The 18,156-nt window shown below is 47.4% G+C and overlaps 1 protein-coding gene across 5 annotated transcripts in view; it reads left to right on the top strand.

Moving 5' to 3' along the window:
* LOC144798733 (uncharacterized) overlaps positions 1 to 18,156 on the top strand; it is a 784,842-nt gene that overhangs the window by 443,356 nt on the left and 323,330 nt on the right. For all 5 annotated transcript variants that reach the window (XM_078669743.1, XM_078669744.1, XM_078669747.1 and 2 more), the window contains 2 exons: positions 6,474 to 6,536; positions 7,471 to 7,581. In XM_078669743.1, the coding sequence (XP_078525869.1) occupies positions 6,474 to 6,536; positions 7,471 to 7,581 (174 nt within the window). The remainder of the gene's footprint in view (positions 1 to 6,473; positions 6,537 to 7,470; positions 7,582 to 18,156) is intronic.

The raw sequence follows: 18,156 nt of genomic DNA on the forward strand, positions 1-18,156 counted from the left end.
CAGGCCCTTGTCAGTAGCAGACTGGACTACGGCAACGCTCTCTACGCAGGAACATCAACCAAACTCCAGAAACGACAGCAATGCATACAGAACACCTCTGCACGCCTCATCCTCGATATCCCCCGCCACAGCTACATCACAGCCCACCTGAAAGACCTACACTGGCTTCTCGTCAACAAGAGGATCACCTTCAAGCTCCTCACCCACGTTCACAAAGCTCTCCACAACACCGGACCAGCGTACCTTAATGAACGACTCACCTTCTACACCCTGAACCAGCCGCATCCATCGAGCGACTGCCAGCAGCAGATCGTTCTCCTACCTCACCGCAAAAACCTGAAACACCCTCCCCATCCGCCTACGACAGACCCAGGACCTGCTGGCCTTCAGGAGACTCCTCAAGTCAGGACCTGGCTGTTCGAGCAGTAGCAGCACCCTCGCCCCCCCAGTGCCTTGAGACCCTCACGGGTGAGTTGTGCGCTCTACAAATGGATTGATTGATTGATTGATTATTACAGCTCACCTATCGATAACAAAAGGCATTAAGGTGGGCCTCTTTGTTGCAGGTGGTAAGGCTGAATCTAAGGAACATGGATGGTTTGACTCAGCGTGCTCTGAAACTCTAAAAAAATTAAAGGAGGAGCTCCACAAAATGCCTAGAAACCCTAGAGAAGTACTTAAATGTAGATTTGAATACAAGCAGGCAGTAAAATTACAGAAACTAAGCCTAAGAGAAAAGGCATGGGAACAGCTACAGGAAGCAAGCACCAGTAATGATACAAGAGCTTTCTGGAGGATTATTGGCTCCACACCTATTGGAGGGCGCTCGACCTTGGACCTGGGCAACTGGGTTCGAGTCTCGGTAATGACGCTAAAACATCCTATGATTCTGGGCAAATCACCTAATCTCCCCGTGCCTAACAAAAATGAATGTGCGTCCTCAGGTAACATTACTGGGGCTATCTAAAGCACTCTGATACCCGAATCGGGTCAAGTTCGCACTATATAAAACTCTGCATGCACTCCCTGACACCCCACCAACAAGAGGGCCTGTTTATAATTATGTTGAAAATGTCACCTCACTTCAAACATCTCCCATTACTCTCTTCACATTGGAAGACGTTAAAACGCTATTTCAGACAGTAAGATTTGCAAGGCTCCAGGACTGGACGCAATACCGGTTGACTTGTATAAGGGAAATATTGAGTAATTGGGGCCCATATTAACCCTGGTATTGAGGGCTTGTTGTTCAGAAGGGAAGCTGTCCACGTAGGGAGAGTCAATCATCGTTCCGATTTTTAAAAAAGGAGACCTGCTAAACCCTGCCTGCTATAGACTTATTTCACTCCTTGACTCCCTCGCGCAATAACCACTCCACGCATCAGTTAGCGTAAAAGGCCATTTATTAGGACAGGCATGACATCAGCAATAAACATAACACATTAACTTTTAACAATCCCCCAACATCCTGCCATTCACCCCATCATCCACTCACGTGCTTCACCAGCCACTCCCCCTTCACACCATGACCTCTTTGCATCTCATTCACTTTCCCCCTTTCACTTTCCAACTCCTCTGTCATCTCCATCCATCGCACTCCCGTCTACCACTCCCCCCATCCTGTACCTGTAACCCCCTCCCTGAAAGGGTGATTCTGCCCGTCATGGACTCCCCACCCCTCCCAGTTCCCGTCAACACCCTGTCAAGCCATCCTGTCCTAAACTGGCACCTTTCCCCACTGTGGCAATTACAAAAACGCCCACAACCCCTTTCCAAATGTAGGGTGGGTGGGTGGTAAAACTAACTTCTTTCCCTGAGGCACCGGGGACAGGAAGAGGAAGTCCTTCCCCCTCCTGTCCCCTTAAATAACCTCCTAACCCCTCCCACCCCTGACCTAAGCCCCTAAACTACTTCCTGCCTTGTCCTGATATCGCGCGAACACCCCGGGGAAAAGACTGGTCTGCCGACCTACTTTCCCCCGGGGGCCGCATCGCGCAATAACCACTCCACGCATCAGTTAGCGTAAAAGGCCATTTATTAGGACAGGCATGACATCAGCAATAAACATAACACATTAACTTTTAACAATCCCCCAACATCCTGCCATTCACCCCATCATCCACTCACGTGCTTCACCAGCCACTCCCCCTTCACACCATGACCTCTTTGCATCTCATTCACTTTCCCCCTTTCACTTTCCAACTCCTCTGTCATCTCCATCCATCGCACTCCCGTCTACCACTCCCCCCATCCTGTACCTGTAACCCCCTCCCTGAAAGGGTGATTCTGCCCGTCATGGACTCCCCACCCCTCCCAGTTCCCGCCACCCAGGGAACCCCCGGAGGTCGGTTACCTGCCCCACCACATGTGCACCTTTTGAACTCATACTCTCGGACACCAGATAGATTCATTCCACAAATGGCTAATCAGGTCGCGCAACTCCATTAGGTAAAAGGCATTCCCCATGTGAGAAAGGTGCACGCCGTCGTCCCTGAAAAGAAGTGGCTGCTCCAGCTGAAGCCCGACATGAGCCAGCACGTGGATCCCTTTATCAGCACAAAAGAATCTCATAGCCCTATTCAGTTTCCTGCGTGCCCGTTTGACTGCCGCAGGCTTAAGCGCACCCCTCCAGATCCGTCGTGGCACAAACTCAGTCCACACAATACAGGCGCCAGCCAGATTGCGTTTCATTGCATCCAAATCCCTCTGCATCAAGTGCAAAAGTGACACCCCCGACTGCTTCACTAAGTCATTCTCTCCCAAGTGGATGATGAGCATGTCCGGGCAGCCCAGCTGCGCCACTTTCTTGGTGAGCCATGGTAGCAATTCTCCCCAACGCATTCCGCTCTTACCCCACCATTGCACTTCATGATGGCTGCTCCTCAGGCCCAGGTTACGGCCGTACACTCGCCTGGCAGCATACTTCTCCCCCCAGTGCACAAAAGAGTGCCCAACGACCCAGGTGACCGTCTTGGCCCCCGGCCCACGAACACAACCTACGAAGAGAAAGAGATTAGTACCTCAGCAGAACAAGAGCAGCAACAACAAAAACAGTGCAGCCGGCCAAGCAGCACGCCCCACCCTTTCATTTACGCACATAGCGCTCGCAGCAACGCGACCGCCACCGACCAATCCTCTGGATCTCCTCCCACGACCATACCAAACCCGCCGCAGCAGTGGCCTCCCCGATCCGAAACGAGTGCGTGCCAAAACGCGCCGGGTCCCTGCCCAACTTCCGCAAAGCCATCCGCAGAACCGCCAACAACTGAGAGGACGTCAAGCGCTTTCGCGACGCATGCACAAAAATCTCCCCTTCCAAGCTCCGTACTCGACCACAAAATGCCAGTCATTCACGCACCGGGCACACACCCTCACACCCACTCTCCCACAACCACACCCATTTGCCCCGACCCAACTGGTCTGTCTTGGAACGTCCCAACCATATACCCAAACGAACTCCATCCACACTCACGTCCGCAAACACTCGGCCCGGCGCCCCCCGCGACCCCAGCAACTCTGACACCCGAAATGCACCAAAAAACATCTAGATCATGCATAAACGAAAGAGTGCCACCTCTTCCCCGTCATAACAACAGAAATGCAACTCCCTCAAAACCTGCACCAACAAATCAAACGTGACCGCCTCCCGTGGCAGTTCCCCCCCACCCATCTCCACCCTCACCCGACCCCAACCTTTTAACATTCGGCTCAGCAGATCCGCCCTAGCCGGATCAAAACCCAAATACACCATGCTGTAGAAAGATACGCCCGCCAACTTGCCAGCAATCGTCGTCTGCGACAGCCCTTTATCCATGCAATCCAACACAAAGCGCACCACCCCACGCTCACACTCTTCCTTGGACAATCGTCCCACTCCCATCTCTCCCCCCACCAAGGACCCAAACTCAGCCCACGCCAACCTGTACGCCCGCCTAGTGGACCCCGCTATCGACCGTTCAACCAACCCAACCACTCTCACTCCCCCCAGGCCCAGATACCCTCCGGCACCTTGGTCTTGCAAGCTTCCGCTCCCGGCGCCAGCTCCCTGAAGCGCTGCCACTGTGAACGAGATAACGCATCCGCAATTTCGTTACTCACTCCTGGCACATGTTGCGCGCGGAACAGCACATTGTAAGGCAGACACAGCAGCATGAAACTTCGCAGCAAGCGCAGCACCCGCAGGTCCCTTGCCTTTTGATTGTTCACCAAGTCCACTACAGTCATATTGTCCACATGAAACAACACTGACCTGTTCCTGAACCCTGGGCCCCACACCAGCAAAGCAACCAACAAGGGGAAGAACTCCAAAAACGCAATGCTCCTGCCCCGTCGCAGCCAATGAGCCGGCCACTGCTCTGCATACCAGCGGCCGTCCCAGAAAATTCCGAAACCGGCAGCACCCACCGCGTCAGAGTAGAGCTGAATCTGCCACACCATCCGGTCACGCGCAAAATCCAAGGACACACCATTGAAGTCCTCCAGGAAAACCAGCCACACTCGCAAGTCCGACCGGACCCCCAGCGTGATCCTGATCCTGTGATGCGGGAGGGCCGCCCCCGACATGGCCATGCCGAGCCGCCTGCAAAACGTCCTTCTTGCCCTCACCACCCTGCACGCAAAGGTCAACAACCCCAACAGGCGCTGCACGGACCTCAACTCCAGCTTCCGAACCTCGATCGCACTTCTCAAAGCTTCCTGCATCTCCCCCACCTTCCGTGCCGGTAGCCGCGCCTGCCAAGCCACCGAATCCAACTCAATCCCGAGAAAAGTCAGGCAACAACTAGGCCCTTCAGTCTTCTCCGGCGCCAAAGGCACCCCAAAATCCTGTGCCAACAACTGAACTAAAAAAAGCTTGAGAGAGAAGGGCCAGAAGCACTTAGTGACCCTAAGATGGACACTTGAAACATCAAAACCTAGTGTACTAAGGTACCAATTAATTATAACAACTTTTAATATGCAACCTTATCTCAAATCTGTCTTGTATGGTAGAAATAGATTTGTTTTAACCTGTCTGAGATTGGACATTTTCCATCGATTAGTCAGTTTTTCAAAGATGAATGACTGGGCAGTAAATTTGATTTACTGCCCTTGTGATAACTGGTCATCCCAGGACACATTGTATGTGTTCCTTTCTAGCAAGTTTTACTCTAGGCCACGGAAAAGATACATTGTCCCAATATTAAAACAGCATGGCTTTACCCAATGCCGACCTGCACACTTATTCCTGCAAACTCTTCGGGGCATATTATCAAGAAAGGGCGTTACATTATCGTCGCTTTTACCTGCAGGAAACTGCTGATAAAGTGGCGATAATTGGCTTGTTAATATGCTCTGTGGAATTCCAATCGAAGCCCAGGTTAGATGTCTTCACATGTAACACGGGCTTCAATTGGAATTCCATCGAGCATATTATCAAGCCCATTATCGCCGCTTTATCAGCAGTTTCCTGCCGATAAAAAGCGACGATAATGTAACGCCCTTTCTTGATAATATGCCCCTCCGTTCTTTAGAAATATGCTGTTATAATGGTGTCATTTTTATGGCTGTTTTTTTTATATCAGAAAGAATATGGTCTTAACAATATGATTAGATCGAGCTGTACCAAATTCTAAATCTTTTATATGAATATTTGGCGGCATCTAGGGCTGTGCAATATAACATTTTTATAGACATAATTTTAACCTTTTCATTAATATATATCAGCACAGACACTTTAGAAAATGTTGCTAGACAGGTTAGCCAATAAAGTTGTACACATAGCAGATTAGGGTTTTGTACATAAGTATAAAAGGCCAATATAACTGGTATTTTAAGGTTTTTAACATAATTTGTGTATTTTTAACTGACTATAGTAGGTTATGTATACTCTTGAATATGTACTTTATAATGCTATTTCAGTGTTTGGCATGCTTTTATGGATGTGTATTATGCATTCGATTAAAGACTACTTGACTTGAAAAAAAATAACTACGTCTGTGCTGGGGATCATGCTTTCTCTCGAACCATCTGTTCTGGCTTATGAAGTGGAATTATACACTTGCTTATCTCCTTCAGCATAGTGGTATGGCTTTCTATTGGTAAAACAAAACAAAAGTAATTAAACACTCTCCAAACAATTGCTGATAAGAAGAATTTTCTATGACTCTTTACACTCTACTCACAAATGCAGACGCCTACAAACCTAATAGTGCATCTCTCTGTTTCTTTACTGATAATTGTCCACTTGTTAATGCCCCAAAGATTATAACTTCTTGTAAAGTATGGTTTGCCTCTATATTAAAATATACAGTTTGTAGTTTGTAAATCGTCTTTTTGGAAGAAGCGCTCAGGTAATCACAACAAGTTGTTCAACAGCATCAAAAGTCTCCTGAGCAAGTTATTCAAATTACTTGCATTGTCTCTTTGCCGTTCCTTTACTACTTATCTCTTAGATTAAATCTTACTTCGGTCTTGATGTATTTGTTTTTTTGCAGATGGCTCTGGAGTCTGGGGGTGAAAATTGGAGTGTATCCCCTATGGAAGATACTGGATCTCGGGTAAGTCTTTCAGGAGAGCAAAACTCCCTGGGATACTTGGCCCAAATCCTTGAGGCAAAGCGTGGGTTACAAGATCATCAAATTTCACAAGGGTAAATTGAGTGAGGTCCTGTGAACTTCGCTCGATGTACAATTGGGTAATACATCAACATACGTTTTGAACTGGATGTGAGTGACTTTGGGATTAGATACTCGGTTGGGAAGTAAATGTCAGTTTTTGGGGGCTCAGATACATGATTTCAACATGCATGTGTGGGACAGGTACTATGTTTGGGGGTTGGAGATATGTGCATGGTCATGATTGAAAAGTGTGTGTATGGGACTAGTGATTATTGGGGATGCATGTGTGGGACTACCAACAGCGATGCACTTGTTTTTAATGAAAACTGCATGTATCTCATCTCAAGTGTTGGTCCATTATGTTGAACCATCTATTCATTAAACCCGGAAAAAATGTATTTTATGTTGCTGTAACCTGGCATAATTTTCAGCATCCCACATTATGCTTGGCATGCAAAATGTCTGAGATTAAGATATTACAGCATGTCACATAACAGATTTTGTTTGGGTAAAAAGCCTATTGTGGGAATACTGGACTAATGCGATTGGACAGACACGATTTATTGTGATGCATGTAACATGTGATTTTGCATGTGATTTTGCGTCCTTGCATCCGAAATGGTCTGTGAGAATTCTTTTCACAGTGAAAAAGTAGCTAAAAATTCCAGATCAACATTTCCCATACTAATGGATAATTCTGTATCATTTTCTGGTATTGTAGGTAATTTACACAAAGAAAAATATGTTAATGTCACCCAGCTCTGCTATCCATTATCATGCAACATATTGTTAAATGGATTTTAAATTGACTTGTGTGAAGATTTATGCCTGGGCGCTTGGGAGTCTCATCACTTTGCTCCTTCTCTGTCTGCAGGAGTCTGGACCTTTAGACAGTACATCTACCTTGCTGGACATTAGCAGTACAGTTAATCTCTCTAAGGTTTGGGATGCCAGAACTGATGAGAGGATGAAGAAAGGGAATGAGGTATGGAGTTTCTTGATAAGTTTAAAGAAAACCATATGTGTGTGGAGTATAATGGGTTGGAAAGGTGGTGCTGCCATATGCACAGATACATTTTACCCAAAGAAATAACAATGTGTATGTTTTGACTGAGGAAATCTGAGCGGTCTAAGATCTCAGGCTAAGATTTCAGTCCCAACAACTACCAATCAGTTTACAATATCCTACTGAAGAAGTCTGTGGACAGCAAAGCTATTATTTATGTCACATATATCTTACAGTATCAGATAGCAGACAGTGAAACTGCCCTTCAGATTAAACAGGCCTCACTGGTTAAACCTGTTAGAGAAGTGCTATCCCTCAAGTTGCAGCTCTTGTAGGCCAGGACTAATAACAGCACAGCTAGACTTTATGACAAGGATCTCACAGTCTCATGCTTTTGGCATGCAACCTCTACTTCGGGTTACAGTAATCTAACATATTTTGCATTAGGACAGCAAAACAATGCTTCAGATTATTAAACTGGAAAACCATCCTGCCTTCTCTGTGCTACAATGTATGCATGTAGGTGTTTGGTGTTTGTATAATGCAAAACCGGCCCAAATACTATGAGTCAAGGGCTAGCATACAGTAAATGGGTCCTATGACAATGATAAATTCAGTCATAATCTTTCATTCATAACGAGATTTACTTTTTGTTCAACTTCCAGGAACTCAGAATGTTATTCTTGGCACCCATAGATTGGTTTAATAGTGCTGATGATACCTGCTCTTGTATATCCCATGCAAGAGGTAGGAGAGGGGGTTTCAAGTAGGGTTTGCCTTGGAAAATTAAGAATAGCATCAAACATGTTCAGTTCTGGGCATGCTCAAACTTCAGTCTGATACTTTCCACCCTGGAAGTGGTTGGAGATTAATTTAACCACTGTTCTGGTATACCTCACCTTCCAGATTGGGCAAGGGAATAGATTATCCCCTCATTTTTGAGGGCATCAGAGAAGGAACTCTCCAAGGAGAAAATAAGACTTAAAAGAGTCATAGGACAGTCCCATGCATACGCATTGAAACTGGCAAATGGTACAGTTTACCAGGTGTAGGTCTTGGAATGTTTGTGAAATTCAAAAAGTAGATCATCTGCACCCATTTATAGACATACATCTAAGGGTGCAGATTTAATACTTTTGTGAATCGAGCTCAATAAGTGATTAGAGGGGAAGGCATGGACAAAGAGGGCAGTTGCCCAGGGCCCCTGGTATAATTAACTTTTTCTCAATTTCACTTTTGTCTATTTCTCTATCTCAACCTTTAGCATATCATTCAATGTTGTTTGCCATCATGAGGCTTGAATTAGCAGAAAATGGAGGGGCCCCAAACAGACAACACTGTGGGAAGGGATATCCTGACAGAAGAGGTGGGCTGTTTGTTACCATATTGTGTGATATGGTTAGAGATGCAAAATGTTTAAAGGTTAAAGGTTTTTACATGTCCAAAGGAGTAGTGTATTCATTAAAATAGTTGACTGTGTGTTACTGTTACTTTACTTGACCACAACTGTGGGCAGCTAAAGGCAATGAGCTCATTTTGCCTTTTTCAGTTGCTATCAATCAATGCATAAAAAGCAATATAATACAGATAGCATGCCTTTTTAAACAGAGATTTATTACAATCAAACTCCAATGTGGACTTGGTGCCATTAGCTGATCATAATTGGAAAAATGATAACTAATACATAGAGACTTCCACCTAATCTTTCAGAGTGGTTAGTTGCTATAGAAAAATGTATGACTTGAATTAAACCAAATCGCTTGAATGCTCAAAACACCTTGTCGGTAATACAATCTTATTGACATGTAGTAGGATGAAACACTGATCAGAAAGATTTTAAATACAATAAAATGCATCAGAAAGTAGACGATAAAGATCTAAATATGGCTTGCAATTTCTATAAAAATAAGGTAAATTGTGGTTGTCCTGTGGTAAAGATGCACCATTCATCAGGGATAGGTTAATCTAGAATTTATTTTATTTTTGAAATTTTTAAAGTGCACTGTTACCCAAAGGTGTCCTGGCGCTGCCCAAAGGTGTCCTGGCGCTGCAGAATCAAGAGCTAATAGTATTTAGGATGTGTTAGACATTTGTTTTTTCCTAATGTATCATCAAACTATTATCACCGTCACCATTGGTGCTCAAAGCTGTCAAGCCTTACTTATTCTATCCATTTAGGCAATACATTTTTAATCCCCATTAGTCATTCATCCAACCCTCTCTTATATTAAATCAACTGTCATGCTATTTTCGAGTTGTATTTATCCACTCTGGGGAAACACTGAGGCACGCAGGCCCGTAAGTCTGGCCGCAAGGTAGATCCACCCTCTTCCTCCCAGTCTGCAACATGCTGAGGAATGAATGCACAGCTAGCAGCTCGTTGGGCCACGATGTTGGCTTTTGGAAGAAAGCGAAGCGAGCGCAGACGCAAAATCCCTTGCCTGGGTGTATAACAAGTGCCAATTCTCTGAGGGTATTGTGCCTAAATGGATGGCGAAATAATGAAACACCATGCACCCGTGCGTTGGATTGGAATCTCAACTGCTGACAGTAAGGGCTCTGTGATTGTGCCGCCGCTATTCGTGCTCCATCACCCAAAACCCTCATTAAGCAACGTCGACCATGACAGTTGAGTATATCATTTGCTTTTGATCTTTGTCATCAGCTGCCTCACCACCCGTAAGAGCGCATTCCCTAATTTTACTGTGGTGCTCCTTTGTTCGACCCCTCTCTGCCATGATATTGGGAAAACAACTGCCTACCTGGCCAAAGATGGGGAACTCAAGTAGTTCTACTGCAGTGGTCAATTGTGAGAATGAGAAAAAGGAGACAAGTATGGCAGAAGCTATCAGGTGAGCAGCTCAGCTTTGTGGAGCATAAAGCAACTGCCAAAAAGCAGAGAGGCAGCTGAGTGATCTGTGAGAAGCATGAAGATTGAGAAGATTTGCTCCAAACTTGGGGAATTGAGAGACAGTTGGTGGATGGTGAAAACAAATGGTAAACAACAATTAAACGCTCTTCTCGTGGCAACAATATGTCCATGGTCTTGCAGAAAGGAAAAAGATGCAGAATTCAGGAGAGGCTGACTTCTGCAAAATCAAAGAAAACTCCCTACACTAAAGCTGGGACACACAAGACTGATTTAATTAGCGCTGTCTTGTCCAAAGAGAGAGAAAGTATGGAATACTCTACAAACCCTGAGGTTGGCTCCATCTCAGAAGTGTCAACAATGATCTCCCTGGGGGCGTGGCCGGCGACCAGACAAGATGGCCGCAGAGTGATAGAGCTCCGTGAGAGACAAGGCCTCCCACAATAAATCAGACCTCTTATCCTGAGATTGCCCCAGTGCTGCACCGCGAATATTTTGTGGGAGCAATACCGACGACCGTGGGTTGGAACTAGACCCCGGGAAACTAAAGGGCCACGGAGTTACGGGCTGTTGAAGATTGCGGACTAGGCCCAAACTGAAACCGGGACCTCGAGTGAACCTATGCCCGCACGGAGGTAGGCGACATCGGTAAAGTCGGCACTGGCAGCAAGACACTCGGCAGCAGCGGCTGGGACACGGCGGAGCGACGCCCAGAGCACCCGGATAAGGTTGGTGGGAACCGGGGAGCTTTTGGAATCACCAACCTGTAGTGGCCTGGAGATTCCCCGTCGACATTGAATACCGCACCCCCTCGCGGGGACTGTGCCCCTACAGGACATTCCCCGCACTGCATCCGACACCCGGGGCTCAGGGGAGACATCGCGTGGCTCCCGGGACTGCGGCCTAACCGCAAGAAGAAGCCGGGGACAAGAGTGAGGGACCAGCCCAGGGTACGGGGGGGCCACCTGTCGGAAAGAAAACGGAGACTGCAGCAGCATCTAACGGCCGCCAATTCTGGATAATAGCCAGTGCCGCAAATTTGAGAGGGCAATAGCTACGACCTAAGAGACACTGGTGAAGCCTGGAGAATCAGGGACAGCCTAATACGCTGCATCGCGGTGGTCGAGCCGCAAATCCTACTAAGGACCAGCGCGAGGGGTGACAGTATAGACGTGAATGCACACAGTGGAGACCCAGGCTAAGGATCCCTACACTCGCCTAACTGATAAACAGAGTCCGAACTGGTTGCAGATCCCCAGGAGACTACCACTGAATCACCTCCAGTCGCCACAGACTCGGAGTACGCAGGACAACGCGGCCTCAATACGGATACACTCCCCACCATTCGCGGACACATGCCAAGCTACACTTATACAGTACAGGAGCGGGTCACGCACTGATAGCAACTATGGCCGGGTGAGGGTTCAGAGTGACACAGACCTCCAGACTGGACCAATATGCATACACAAAAAACTCCAACTGAGAAAAATCCAAGGGGCAACCACAGGACGTATCGGGAAGCACGGAGGAAGTGACCCTCCAAGACGTGATGGCAGCCTTAAGGACGATGCAAACCTCCATGGGCACAATCTCCACAGACATTAGCCTCATACGGTCAGACTTCTTAAAAATGTCGGATAGGCTGGTAGAGGTAGAGAAAACGACGGCGGACCTCTCCACAGACACGGCAACACTACAGCAGCAAGAACGCAAGCTGGAAGAAGACAACAAAGTGATAAAGGCGAAGCTTGATGACCAGGAAGGGCGATCATGGAGGAACAACGTACGCCTGGTGGGTGTTTCAGAATCCGCAGATCTCTTCGTGGAGGACTTGATCCAGAATCATTTAAAGCCGCGTGGACTCTCAAAATTTTTCTCAGTCGAAAGAGCGCACCGTGTGCCAGGGGGTGCACCGCACCCGGGGGCTCAGCCACGGCCAATACTAGCAAGAATGTTCAACTTTCAAGACCGCTACGCGGTGCTGCAAGCGGCACGGGTAGCATCACCATTAAAAGTGGACAATGCAGAAGTTGGCTTTTATCCCGACTACACGGCGGCGGTAACCCAGCAAAGACGTAGCTACATGGAAGTTAAAAAAGAACTCCGCGCCAGAGAACTAAAGTACTAAATGCTATTCCCAGCTAAGCTACGGGTGGAATCCGACGGCAAGACGCTGTTCTTTGAGACACCGGGAGAATCAAGCGACTGGCTGGAGGGATGGAGACCGGCCAGAGGGAACAGACCCAAGAACACCACACAGACAGGACGCTAAGATAACACCATGAAGGGGATCACAACGAGGAGAAATACCCCGAGATGAAGACGCTGTGGACACACACATGCACCATGGGACTTAGGCGATGTCAACTTCAGTACCACCAAGAGATCACCTGAGACTACCACAGGGACACCAGAAAGCATGAGGCTGACTCAGGGTTTTGGGCCCCGCAGGTATGATCGAACAAATACAGGGTGACACTGGGGGCATGTTTAGGGAGGGGGGGCTTCGTACTGGACACGGAAGACTCACCCCCACGAATGAGTTGCTTTGTTGGGGTATTAAAGCGCTCTGCTCAGTTGGGGGGGCGGGCAGTTCCAGGACCGCCGGGCAGGGAGGCAGGGTGGGGGGTAAGGGCACAGGACTCAGTGTTACAAGTGTTAAACTGTTTATGTTTCTTAGTTAAGGTATCTTGCAGAGCAATAGCATATATGTACTATGTACTGTACTCAGGCGCATGGCGGACGAGGCAAACCAGATGCCGTCAATGCTATCTGAAATCAGTTATCACACACCATACACGACATGACTTTAACTCAAGGTAGTGATACCAGCGCTCAGTTCCCACTGACGCAAGGCCCTCCCCTGTCCATTATATCCTGGAATGTGAACGGTCTAGGACACAAGATCAAAAGAGGACTGGTTCTACACTATCTGAAACTCAAGGGGCCCACGGTCGCCTTGCTCCAAGAGACGCACTTGATGGGAATGGCATGCAAGGCACTAGACCGGTGGGGATTCAAGATGGTGGCCCATGCGGAGTTCACGTCAGGATTTAGAGGGGTGGGAATCCTGGTCCATAAGGGCTCTCCACTGGTGATTAAGAAAACTTTACGGATGACCATGGGCGATTTGCTGTTTTATCCTGTCAGTGGGAGGGAAGAATGTACAACATGATTTCTGTATATGTTCCCCCGACACTTCACCAACAGGCATTTCAGGACCTTGGGTAACTCCTACTGGACCTACCTGAGGGAGAACTGATAATAGGCGGAGACTTTAATACAGTGTTAGATGCGGCCTTGGACCGCAACCCATCCCGAGATACGAACCGATCAAACCGGGCTTTACAAGGCTTTGTAAATGGAATGGGCCTGACTAACATATGGAGACTCAAACACCCAACAGAACGTCAGTACACCTTTCACTCAGGGGCACACGGAAGTCTCTCTCGGATAGATTACATACTGACACTGGCGATTACCCCCGAAAAGGTGAGGGAAGTAATGCATTTACCGAGAAGAATCTCGGATCACTCGCCAATTCAAATCACATACACGGCTCAGATCCCGGGAAGGAAGAGAGTATACCCTCTATACCCGGGGTTCCTTAAAAACGCTAAGATTGCCAAGGACCTCGTGAAGTCAACTACACAGTACTTTGCAGAAAATGAACACCCAGTTGAGTCACCAAGCACACTGTGGGAGGTGTATAAATCCGTTATCAGGGGACGGCCATTTCAACCATTACCCGACATAAACGTACACAGAGGGAGACCCTAGATACATTAGAAGAGACCATGCAGACGGCAGAGAGGGCACATGCCGAGAAACCTACTGACACAATCCCTGGCATTAGCGACCCAGGAGTTTCGGACCTATGCGTGGGCAATTGCAAAGACTAAGCACACTGATACTCTCCACAGAATCTATGAACTAGGGGACAAAACCGGGAGGATGTTAGCATGGTTGGAAAAGCGGGAATAGGCAGATAGATGGATCGCGCAACTTAGCTTGACAGACGGCACTACCACGACAGACCCTGAGTGCATTGTGAATGCGTTGGCAACACATTACGAGACAATCTATACGCCACAAGCAATAGCCACAGTGGAGGAAAACACACAATTTCTACGTGATATTAAGAAGCCTACACTTCAATTAGAGGCTAGGCGGGATCTAGATACAGACTTCACAACTGAGGAATTGGGGCGGGCACTGGCGGCGCTTCACATAGGGAAAGCGATGGGGCCAAACGGATTGCCGGTAGAACTTTACAAGAAAGTGTCAGGCACTTTTACTCCCCACCTACTCAACATGTACAATGAATGCCTAAAGAAAGGAATACTACCAAGGGACCAAAGACTGGCCACGATATTGGCCATACACAAACCGGGCAAACCAGCACAAATGGCCGCCTCATACCGCCCAATATCATTAATAAACGTAGAAGCCAAAATACTGGCCAAAGTATTAGCAATCAGACTGCAACCACATCTCAAAGAATTGGGTCACCCGGACCAATCTGGCTTTATGCCAGGACGCAACACCTCCCTTAATTTAAGGCGTCTGCACAGCGAGGTGGCCCGCACACCGATGTTACAAGAGGAAGCGGCCATCCTCTCCTTAGATGCCACGGGTGCTTTTGACCTCGTGGAATGGCCGTTCTTATTTGCGGTGCTTCAAAAACTGGGGTTTGGCCTAAAGTTCTGTGCATGGATCAAACTATTGTACACGGAACCCCTTGCACAAGTAGTAGCTAATGGACGAATTTTGAGAGAATTCAAACTGGGGAGGGGGACCAGACAGGGTTGCCCACTCTCACCGCTTCTCTTCGCCCTAGTGCTGGAATCGCTGGCCGCATGGATTAGGCAGGACGTATCGATCCATGGAATGAGATGGGAAGCAGATTGGGAGGACAAAATGTCGCTTTATGCGGATGATGTGCTCATATACTTAACATCCCCGGCGAGGTCTTTGATGTTCCTACTAGATATATTAACAGCGTATGGGACAGTATCCGGATATAAAATAAATTGGACGAAATCACTACTCTATGTGCCGCACGGCCCCACACCCCGGCTTCCCCGGGGATGCGAACTACAGGTCACGACCGTAGGATTTATATATTTAGGGATATATGTTACCCCGACAGAATCCGTTTTCATAGAGGAAAATTTAATGAAGTCTCTGAGACGACTTCGAGAAGATGTCAAACACTGGAAATCCCTGCCGCTGACATTGTTAGGAAGGGCCGCGCTATTCAAAATGTTGGCGCTCCCCAGATTCCTTTATGCCCTCCAAAACACCCCATTTCCGGTTCCCCTGTCAAATTTTAAAGCCATTGAAGCAGAAGTGTCAGCATTACTGTGGGACGGGAAACCGCCCCGGATAGCGCAACATAAATTAACTCGGAGCTGGTACGACAAGGGTATTGCCCTGCCAAACGTCAAATTGTACTACTGGGCCTCACAACTGACAGTAATTAACCAGTGGCTGCATGTCCCACAGGACGAACCAGCGTTCAGATTTGATAGGAGCCTCCTACCCGCAGACCAGTTGATGAGGGCACTATACACCACCAGAAGACAGACAACACTCACAGGACCAACGGCACACACGATCAAAATATGGCATACAGCACAAAGGGCGTTGGGTTGGGAAGGAGTACTGACACGGGCTACTCCCCTTTGGGAAACGCGACGCTTGGGCACTCTGGCGAACTCGAAGGGTTTCAGACAGTGGGACCTCATAGGTATCACTAAAATAGGTGATCTGTGGATCAAGGGAGAGATGATGCCCTTCGCGGAATTGAGAGCAAAATACGGGATGGCATACTCTACCGGTACATACAGATAAAACACGCACTGCACAATGCAATCCCCCATGGCACCCAATTGGCTGAATCTGGCCCTCTGGAGGACAGACTCCTCACAGACTATATGGACAAGAAGGCCACCTCACAAACATATTGAAACTAATCAATAATCAACCAGACCCCTTGCTGGCACTGAAGGATAAATGGCAGGCAGAGTTGGGGGACATGGAGGACTCGGACTGGATGGACGCTTTAGCATCAGCCCGAGAGGCAGCGATCCCATCCCGACTTAAACTCATCCAACTCAAAATCTTGCACCGAGTATATTACCCGCGCACCACATTACATAAACTGGGGCGCACACCTGATCCGCTTTGCCTAGGGGGCTGTGACCTTACAGGAACATTTTATCCTATACTATGGGATTGCCCCATTATACACCCCTACTGGACAAGGGTGCTAGCCGTAATCTCGGAGGTGGGAGGGGCCGAGGTTCCATGTGTTCCCAGATGCTGTCTCCTAAACATCTGACAACCCACTGATTTGAACTTGGCATTACAAAATTGGGCCATGTTAGGGATGACGATTGCAAAACGGAACATAGCTACGAACTGGGGCTCCGGGGTCCCACCGACAAGTGCACAATGGGAAAAAGACATGGACGTCACCATGGTGGCAGAAAGGGCAGTCTACACACACAGGGGATGCCCTAAGAAGTGGTCCAAAGTATGGGGAAAGTGGAACGAGTTCCGGGGCAACATATGTGACCCTCCACTAACGACCCCCTCCCCCGAATATACTCCATAACTGCAAATAGGTCCAGAAGGGGCGGGCGGGAGAAGGGACCAAATCAACATTGTACTTATACGAATACTGAGGGTTATTGTGATCTATTAGACTGTGTTAAGAGTAAAGTTATGATGAAATAGCTATGGCGCATGAGTGAAAACAGTACAATGCATAATAGAATCATGGATAAAGATGCCGAATGTTTGTTAAGGCTAAGATTAACGGGAATAATTACTATGTAACTGCCAAATAGGTCCAGATGAGACAGGCAGGAAAAAGGACCAAATCGATATTGTACTTCTATGAGGACTGGGGGATATTATTGCCTGTTAAAATGTGTTAAAAGTAAGGTGATGATGAAAAAGCTATGACGCTTGAATGGAAACAGTACAATGCATAATAGGATTGTGGATACAGATACCGAATGTTTGTTACGGTTAAGATCAATGGACGAAATGACTACGTATGGAATATATTGAAAGACAATAAAGGTTTTTAAAAAGAAAAAAAAAGAAAAAAAAGAAAAAAAAATGATCTCTCTGATAGCTGAAACGGGTACACCACCAAATGGGGTCCAAATTGCTGATAAAAAAGTGAGCGGGTTCATGACCTAGATAGGCCAACAAAGGGAACCATAGTCCAAGAAACTCTAGTAAAGGAGCTGACTGGTTGGTCAGGTAAACAATTGACCCTGTTGATTCAAAATGAGAGTAATTCAAATAAAGGACCAAAACTGAGAGAGTATCTTCTCTTTTCAAAACTACAAAGACCTGGGAAAGTGAGCACAGTCCTGGAGGATAATCAAGAGCCCAGTTAAATTTTCAATCAATCTGAAATGGACAAAATTGTAGAGGAAACTGTACCCTCAATGTTGGTCAAAGAGCCAACAGTAGCACGCAAAGTACATTGCCAGTTTGTAACCGTGTTGAGATTGAATTTAGAGCCCTCTCCAGAGGTTTCAGTGAGTCTGTGTCCGGAAAATCACAATTTGTGCAAGGCCCGGGAGGTCCTGTGGGGAGCCAGCGAGGACAGAACAAGAATTAAGCCAAGAGAAGGCACAGATTAAGGAATAGCCACAGGA

The sequence above is a fragment of the Lissotriton helveticus genome, chromosome 12, assembly GCF_964261635.1.
Source record: "Lissotriton helveticus chromosome 12, aLisHel1.1, whole genome shotgun sequence".
Taxonomy (NCBI): domain Eukaryota; kingdom Metazoa; phylum Chordata; class Amphibia; order Caudata; family Salamandridae; genus Lissotriton; species Lissotriton helveticus.